Source organism: Oncorhynchus mykiss, chromosome 12, assembly GCF_013265735.2.
Source record: "Oncorhynchus mykiss isolate Arlee chromosome 12, USDA_OmykA_1.1, whole genome shotgun sequence".
NCBI lineage: Eukaryota > Metazoa > Chordata > Actinopteri > Salmoniformes > Salmonidae > Oncorhynchus > Oncorhynchus mykiss.
The window spans coordinates 22,861,878-22,870,952 of record NC_048576.1 but is presented as its reverse complement, the minus strand read 5'-3'; the positions used below and the strand labels follow the sequence as shown (position 1 = coordinate 22,870,952).

The 9,075-nt window shown below is 42.1% G+C and overlaps 1 protein-coding gene across 2 annotated transcripts; it reads left to right on the top strand.

Moving 5' to 3' along the window:
- Nucleotides 1–984: 984 nt before the first annotated feature.
- LOC110537225 (eukaryotic peptide chain release factor subunit 1) lies at nucleotides 985–8,691 on the top strand. Of its 2 annotated transcripts, none has more exons than XM_021623106.2 (11): nucleotides 985–1,148; nucleotides 1,493–1,601; nucleotides 4,067–4,242; nucleotides 4,453–4,592; nucleotides 4,871–5,009; nucleotides 5,096–5,286; nucleotides 5,415–5,544; nucleotides 5,642–5,824; nucleotides 5,939–6,003; nucleotides 6,236–6,383; nucleotides 7,173–8,691. In XM_021623106.2, the coding sequence occupies exons 2-11, from the start codon at nucleotides 1,516–1,518 to the stop codon at nucleotides 7,253–7,255; spliced, it is 1,341 nt and encodes a 446-aa protein (XP_021478781.1). In that variant the 5' UTR covers nucleotides 985–1,148; nucleotides 1,493–1,515; the 3' UTR covers nucleotides 7,256–8,691. The 2 variants fall into 2 exon arrangements, with proteins under 2 accessions (XP_021478781.1, XP_021478782.1); XM_021623107.2 differs by having other exon boundaries at nucleotides 985–1,157.
- Nucleotides 8,692–9,075: the final 384 nt, after the last annotated feature.

The following is a 9,075-nucleotide window of genomic DNA, read 5'->3' as shown; positions in this document are numbered from 1 at the left end:
CTCAGTGGTAGCTGTTGAAAGGAGGATGGCTCATAATAATGGCTGGAAAGGTGCAAATCGAATGGCATCAAATAAATAGAAAGCATTTGTTTGATACCATTCCACTAATTCAACTCCCTTTCCAGCCATGACCACGAGCCTGTCCTCCCCAATTAAGGTGCCCCCAACCTCCTGTGGTAAAGCCTGTAGTGTTTTATTTGATTACATAAATGCTTCAAAATTCACATAAGTGACATTAGCTGATGAAGATGATCTCATAGATCAAAACGTATCAGATCTCATAAGGTTGTGTTTACTACAGACCTTATTTTTTATTATCCAAAAACCATACAAAAACTCCATTCATTTCCACATAGGCCTTGGCAAACAAGCATTGGTGGATTTCGTGTCTACAAAAAAAGGCCATTACTATTGCTCTCTATAGGCCCTTCATGATCCCAATGCATTTAAAAACTACACCATGTCATGTCCAGTAGAAATTGTGTTTGGGACAGTAAGAAAAACAGTTAACATTGGACCCTGTCATAGCCTATGAATAGAATCCAGAGTTTTACCTGACCAGGTCAAGAGAACAGGAAAAACTCCAGCCCCCTGAAAAGACGTATATATTTTGGCACATCACTTTTGAACCTGTGGTGCCAGCTCTGAGTCGGTTGCTTCAGCCTTACCTCACAAACGAGCCCATTGATTACTCTTCTTAACATTGGGTTTTAAACCTAAACCTTACCTCAACCCTAACTTTAACCACACTGCGAACCTTATGCCTAACCCTAAACTTAAATTAAGACCAAAAAGCACATTGGCTAAATCTTAAAGATTTATGAAAACAACAATTTGACTTTGTGGTTGGGGTAACTAGTGGAAACCATTGGTATTGGTACTTATTTTTTCCCTGCTCCACCCACCCACTGTTTAGCCCAATGAAAAATCTCTAAATCAACCGTAACTATGGCGTTTCCAGGAAGTGATCCCCAACCGGAATTATTCCAGCCGCCTCCCCAACATGACATGAGGGCCCATCGCACCATGCGTACTAGCAAGAACAAACCGGCTTGAGTGGAGCTACTACTCGACAACGTCAGGGCTGACGACAACTACTAAATAGCTGTCATTTGAGAGATAAAGTGCAGACAGAACGGCGCTTTGGGGCAAGTACAGTTGCGTGTTTTTGAGTGGTCATTTTGGGGATTTGGTGTTTGGTTCATATGCATATTATCGTTCTAATAACTTTGACATTATTCAGCAATACTTGAGCAGGTGGACTCTAGGGCCTGAGTAGGATTTAAAAGCCAGGAGATTTTCCAACGGAGACAGACACATCACCCGGTTGCTGACTAGATCAATTGGACCAATATTATCGTCCTTGCTGTTGTGGAAATAGTTAGATTTTTTTAATGTTGCTATATTTGTCATGAGCCTTAGCACAAGTCGCCCGTGTTAACTAGTTATCGCAGTCCGTCTTTTAATGCTGCCACTACTACTACCCTTCCAGGTCCTGAATAGACTACGGAAGAAATGGCGGACGACCCCAACGCAGCGGATAGGAACGTGGAGATATGGAAGATAAAGAAGTTGATCAAAAGTCTGGAAGCTGCTCGGGGGTACGTGTGGACATGACAAGTGCATGGGGTTGTCAGTGACTTTCTTCGTCTCATTGAACCAGTAAACAAGGGGCTAACTTAGTAGCTAACTAGCTACTACCTATGTGGAAGCTAGTACAAGGCCCATACAAATGAACGTTATCTAGCTAGCAAATGACGTTAATAGTTTTAGTATTTATTTCAACGCGTAACAAGCTAGTTAGCTAACCAGCTAGATAACTTGGCATTGATCTACGTAACGTTAGCTAGCTTGCTATTAGTTGTGTAACTAGAATGACTTCTTTACCTTCAGCTACCAAGCTGGCAATGCGTACTAGTGGTGTCTGACATTCACAGTTAGCTAGCTGATAATACAATCTGAATCTACACTTTGTTTTGATTTTAACAATCTCATAGCTGATGCCCAACCCTATCTAGCTAGTCTACATTAAAAAAATGAGTGACAGTGGGCAATTTTGCTGCTTTAAAGTAAAATGTGATGTAATTTCAGGCAGGTTTTTGCTGACCAAGTCTTTACCAGTCAGTGTCACATAAATAGGCCTTTAATAGCTGGCAATAGACCTGTCACTCAGCCAGAGTAGCTGACAATGTAGTTTAATTTAGAGCAAAGGGTCAAGCAATTCCTAAGCATTACTTTTGACCTGGATCCAAGTTGGGAACTTCGCTTAGCTAAATTTCACACCTGACTTGTGCATGAGCACTCTTTCGCCCTGGGTGGTTATCTATATAGTCCAGTGGGTCAAATTGTTTAAGGAATTCAGTCAGTGTACAGAATACTGTGACCTTCACCCCCTTGACTAGGAACAGCAACAAGTTTGTATTGTCAACATTGTGGGCAAAACAAAAATGTGGAAATATGATGACTGGGAAGGTCACGCTCCCATTAGGCCTGTAGTAATGTCCTCCTCTGAACCTGCCATAAGAGCTCGCCTTAGAGCGGTCAGGTTTGATGCTATAGTTGAATAAAAAGGACATGCCTGGCTTGCTTGGGAAAACAGGATACATCTAGGGCAGGTTAAGCAAGTCGTGACCTGTGGTTTCTGTGTAGGTCAGTGGGTCAAGTTGTTTAATAATGAGTTTACCTAGTGCACAAACTACTGTGACCTTCACCCTCTTGACTAGGTACAGCAACAAGTTTGTAATGTCAACATGGTGGTCAAAACCAAAAAAAACATGGAAATACTACTTGGGCAAGGTCACTCTCACTATAAAACCGTCTATCTTTTTAAAATCAGGGCCAAGTCTTAATGCTATGTATGTTTTTGTAGGTATGTGTTAGTGCTTTAATACAGTACTAACAAGTAATTGTTAAAATATTGTTCATGCAAAAAATCTCTGGTTGGTAATTAAGTCAGTCTGGATGCGTGCATGTCTGGATGCGTGCATGTCTGGATGCGTGCATGTCTGTACGCGCGCATGTCTGTACGCGCGCATGTCTGTACATACGCGTGGGAGATATGACGAGGAGGAAAATTGCTGCTGGGCTTAGTTATGTTCCCTGCAAGCTTGATCTGATTGATTGTTAATTATTGTGTGTTTAGTTCACCTTGTGTAGAACTTCCTGATTTTAAAAGCATTTGCAGAAACCTAAAATATTAACTGCTCACATTCTTGTGTTGAGAACATTTGTAACGCTGTTACCAACTCTGTTACATTTGTAAGCCTGTAAAAATGTTATTTTTTATTTTTATGTAGATGCTAGCCATGGCATGACCTTCACCTACTTTAGTCATTTCCTCATCTGAAAACCGGTCGTAAGAACTTGCTTTAGAGCAGTCTGGTTTGATGCTATACTTGTATGAAAAGGACATGCTTTGCTAAACAGGACTCCTTTACATGAAAGGACAACCTGTTGTTCCTTTTTGAAAATATATTAATGTATTTTTGTGTGTACTTTTTTCATGAAATCCATTTGCTAGTTAGTCTGTTCCCATCGCTGCAGCTCCCGTACTGACTCGGGAGAGGCGACGGTAGAGGGCCATGCGTCCCCCGAAACACGACTCTGCCAAGCCGCACTGATTCTTGACACAGTGCTCACTTAACCCAGAAGCCAGCCACACCAATGTGTCCAAGGAAACACAGTACAACAGGCGACCGTGTCAGCGTGCATGCTAGAGCTCGATGGGACAAGGACATCCGGCCAGCCAAGCCCTCCCCTAACCCGGACAGCGCTGGGCCAATTGTGCGCCGCCTCATGGGTCTACTGGTCGCGGCTGGCTGTGACCCAGCTCGGGATCGAACTCGAATCTGTAGTGACGCCTCGAGCACTGCTAACCAGTGCGTTAGACCGCTGCGCTACTCGGGAGACCCATGTTCCCTGTTTTTACAGTTGTAAAAGTTTAAATAAATAGCCTGCAGACATCATTTTGCCTGAGTTACTTTGCAGCTTATTTTACAACTCGAAGGAAGTGTTAGAATATGCCTTGTTTTTAAAAGTGGGTTTAATGCAATTGATCTCCTCTCAGGAATGGCACGAGTATGATATCCCTGATCATCCCACCTAAGGACCAGATCTCCAGAGTGGCCAAGATGTTGGCTGATGAGTTTGGCACTGCATCCAACATTAAAAGCAGAGTCAACAGGCTCTCTGTGCTTGGAGCCATCACCTCTGTACAGCAGAGACTCAAACTCTACCATAAAGGTGTGTGAAGTCAGGTTGTAACTACTATCTCTCCTGTATGAAGTCATTTGGGGTGGTCCTGGCTGGGTTATAGCCATTTCTCCATTCATTCTAGTGGTCTAGAATACAAGCATTTCGCTACACCCGCAATAACATCTGCTCAACACGTGTATGTGACCAATACATTTTGATTTGATCTCTGAGCTCCAACTTATTTTTTTTACCCTGCAGTGCCTCCCAACGGCTTGGTTGTGTACTGTGGCACCATTGTGACTGATGAGGGCAAAGAGAAAAAAGTCAATATCGACTTTGAGCCTTTTAAACCCATCAACACTTCTCTGTATCTCTGTGACAACAAGTTCCACACAGAGGTAAGGTTGTTCAACACCCCTCTGTCCATTATTTTCTCATCTCACTATATATTTCCCATTGGGCTATTTGACTGGGAAATATGGAGAGTTGGATTGCATTGCACTATCGAAACAACACTTCTAACGGTATCACGATTGTGTTTTGGTGAAGAAACTTGGCTTTGTGTGTGTGTAGCGTGACGTTAGGTATAGCCAAAACAGTCAAAATATTGACCACCTTTCTAATTAGATTTTTTTTTTTTAAATGATATTGCATGCATTTTCTGTCTCTTTCCCAGGCTCTTACAGCATTGCTCTCAGATGACAGCAAGTTTGGTTTCATTGTGATTGATGGAAGTGGCGCCCTCTTCGGAACCCTACAGGGCAACACCAGGGAGGTGCTGCATAAGTTCACAGTGGACCTACCCAAGAAGCACGGTAAAAGCCCTACATTCACATGCACTCATGAACACAATTACAGCCTGTCCCCACACAACCATGTGTAACAAACAGCTCTCTTTCAGGCAGAGGAGGACAGTCTGCCTTGCGTTTTGCTCGTTTGAGGATGGAGAAGAGACATAACTACGTGCGGAAGGTGGCAGAGACGGCAGCCACACTTTTTTTGTGCAACGACAAGGTCAACGTAGCAGGCATGGTCTTAGCTGGTTCAGCTGACTTCAAGACGGAGCTCAGCCAGTCAGACATGTTTGACCCGGTCAGTAACTCCAGACCCACCATTCTAGGTCTTTCTGGTGCTATTGTCAGCATTGCCATTGTAGCATTTATATGGCTGCTATGTGATCTGTTTGTTCACTGATGAATGTTTGACTCATGTCCATTCAGAGGCTTCAAGCTAAGATCCTGAAGCTGGTTGACATATCATATGGTGGGGAGAATGGCTTCAACCAGGCCATTGAACTGTCCGCAGAAGTGCTTACCAATGTCAAATTCATCCAGGAGAAGAAACTAATAGGTACTTGTATTCAGTACATCTGATCTGTTGTTAATTTGCATGAATGTCTTCTCCATCCTGTTGTCATATTGTTAATATAGAGGACCTTTTCTCCCAGGACGATACTTTGATGAGATCAGCCAGGATACGGGGAAGTACTGCTTTGGGGTGGAAGACACACTGAAAGCCATGGAAATGGGTGCTGTTGAGATCCTGATTGTTTATGAGAACCTGGATACCATGAGATACATCCTACGTTGCCATGGAGCAGAGGGACTTGCTATGGCGGAGAAGGGTACCGGTATGTAAATGTGCTCAACACACACTACAAAATGCATCCAGTTGAGGGATTCTTGTCTTAATATGTTTTTATTTCTTGCCCCTCTGTTCTGTTCAACCTCTTCTACTGATTCAGATGAGAAGACATTGTATTTGACGCCAGAGCAGGAAAAAGACAAGTCTCACTTCACAGACAAAGAGGTCAGTGAGGAGTCATTATCTTTCCATAACCAACACAAGTGTATGAAGGAATTTCTGTTGTGGTCCCAGATTTTCTAGAGGACCTTAAAATGTGATGTAAGCAAAATTGAAGAGAAATGTAATCTACTTCCTGTGTTCACATCCACCACTTTTACATGGAGAATTCTCATCACAAAAGGATCTCCTCCAATTTTTCCTGTTCAACTTTTTGGTTGTGGGTTTATTTCTACAGACTGGTCAGGACCATGAGCTGATCGAGAGCTTGCCATTACTTGAATGGTTCGCCAATAGCTATAAGAAGTTTGGAGCCTGTCTGGAGATTGTCACTGACAAGAGCCAAGAAGGATCCCAGTTTGTAAAAGGCTTTGGTGGAATTGGTGGTAAGGGTTTAAGTATACATTCATAACTAAATGCTTTTACTATTTTGGGTGGGTTTATTCTGGGTTCATGCAAATGAATAAAAATATGTCAGTGTAGATTGGCAGTGCAATGCACCTCTGCAGAGAAATTATACTGAACAAAAATATAAATGCAACAATTTCAAAGATTTTACTGAGTTACAGTTCATATAAGGAAATCAGTCAATTTAAATGAATACATTAGGCCCTAATCATGGATTTCACATGGGGCACTCTGTTTACAATGTTGACATCAGCAAATCACTTGCCCACACGATACCATACACGTGGACTGCGGTTGTGAGGCCGGTTGGACGTACTGCCAAATTCTCTAAAACTACGGAGGTGGCTTATAGTAAAGAAATGAACATTAAATTATCTGGCAACCGTTCCGGTGGACATTCCTGCATTCCGCATGCCAATTGTACTCTCCCTCAAGTTGAGACATCTGGCATTGTGTTGTGGAACAAAACTGCACATTTTAGTGGCTTTTTATTGTCCCTAGCACAAGGTGCACCTGTGTAATGATCATGCTGTTTAATCTTCTTGATATGCCAAACCTGTCAGGTGGCTGGATTATCTTGGCAAAGAAGAAATTATCACTAACAGGGATGTAAACAAATTTGTGCAACATTAGAGAGAAATTAGCTTTTTGTGCGTATGGATTTCTGGGATCTTTTATTTTAGCTCCATAAACAAGGGATCAACACTTTACATGTAATGTTATTTTTCTTTTTATAAGACTGACTTTCTTTTATTTAATTTTTACAGGGATCTTGCGGTACAGGGTGGATTTCCAGGCCATAGAGTACCAAGGAGAAGACGATGAGTTATTTGATTTGGATGACTACTAGGTAGTTGAGGCTGACGTGAGGAAAAAAAAAAAACATTCATCAATTGAAGGCTTTCCCTGATTTGACCAAGACTGGTGGAGGGAAAGCAAGTCGTCAGGAGACAGACCTAGACCTTCAAACAAAAGAGATAGACGTGATGGCGTATATCAATGGATCCCTGACTTGAAGCAGTGACTCCATCTCCTGTTCGAGGGAGCTTGTCTTGGTTTGTTTCTCTCCACTTAATGACGGATTCAAAGTGACTGACAGCAAGGCCATGCTCCTCCTGCCTGCTTGGCCTGCTCTAGGCCACAGTGATAGAAACCCGTTTTTCTCATCACTCCCTACTTTCTTCTTATCAATGCAATTTCCCTCTATCTTTTTGTCTTTTTTTACTGGTACTTGCTGCTGTTGTGTTTTATGAGATTCTGATTATTTTGTTTTCCTTTTTTAAATAAAAATAATGTAGTGGGCAGGGAAAAAATAATTCAATTGGAACTGCTTGACTTCCATATCCTGCCTCCTATCTTTAATTCAGTACCTGCTTTGTTTTGTCCCATTTTCCCCTCTGGTAATTATCCACTGTTGCAGGTGCTGTACTCTGAGCCTATACTGTTCTCTTGTACCTGTTTTCATTTCGAGGACCTGTGTCCTTTATTACTCATACAGACTTCCCAGAGCTGAGATTTAGAATTGTACAGCTACATTGTCTGTTTTTATATTGCCTTGTACACTACACACCCTCACCAATCTGTCTCATTCAGTATAATGAACCATGCCCTCAGTGCTGTGCACCATGCATACTTTCATGTTCCCCAGAGGCATCTGTGTCCAATGTTAACTGTGATTGATTGTCTGAATTGCACAGTGACAGGAAACTGACCAATCTGAGAGCTAGTGTGGTTGTTGTTAGGCAGTTGTGTGTGGCTTGACTTCCAGGCATATTACTGGTATGAGTAATCCTCTAGTTCTATCGACATCAATTGAAACTTGAATGTGGATACTGCCAATACAAAAGTTGAGTGCAGCCCCTCTTCCCCCCCCCCCTCCCCTACTGTTACATACTGTTGGATTGAAAGACTCCTGCCAAGCTCTGTTTCTCCCTACCAACAAGTCACAGAACATTTTGGTCAGAGGCACTGGATGTTTATTTGGGGGTATTTGTGGCTTGCATGGTCTAAAAAAAGAAATTGTCAGCCTGAATGTGAGCTATATATATAAAAAAAAAAAAAAAAGCTTTAAGGGCCTTGACTATTGTCTGAATCTGGCACGTAAGAATGGTGTGTTGTGATGGTTCTCCATAGTTCATTTCGGGGCACAGTGAGCAGTTTTATCTATTTATGAATGTGATGAGTCTACTTTGCAACATCAAGCCCATATTATGACATTTTCTAGATTTCATCTATTCATCTGTCACCATTTTGTATGAGACGTATTAAATGTCCTCATTGTTTGCAGGTCTGGTGTCAAGACTTTTGGTTGTCCCAGTGGATGTCCTATATTTACAGAAAATTAAGATTGTGGAAGCTATTTCTGCGAATTACCTTTTTTTAACCTTTTATTTTAGACAAGTCAGTTCAGAACAAATTCTTACTTACTGCTTACCCTGGCCAAACCCTAACCCAGATGACGCTGGGCCAATTGTCCACCGCCTTATGCGCCTCCCAATCATGGCCAGTTGTGATGCAACCTGGAATCGAACCAGGGTCTTTTTTTCACCTTTATTTAACCAGGTCGGCCTGTTGAAAACAATTCTCATTTACAACTGACTTGGCCAAGATAAAGCAAAGCAGTGCGACACAACACAGTTACACATGGAATAAACAAACATACAGTCAATA

Excerpts from the sequence above, each read along its gene's own strand:
- LOC110537225 (XM_021623106.2), top strand. The coding sequence starts at position 1,516 with ATGGCGGACGACCCCAACGCAGCGGATAGGAACGTGGAGATATGGAAG. Across the intron at positions 1,602-4,066 it reads AGTCTGGAAGCTGCTCGGGG|GAATGGCACGAGTATGATAT; the intron begins GTACGTGTGGAC and ends ATCTCCTCTCAG. Across the intron at positions 5,825-5,938 it reads TATGGCGGAGAAGGGTACCG|ATGAGAAGACATTGTATTTG; the intron begins GTATGTAAATGT and ends CTACTGATTCAG.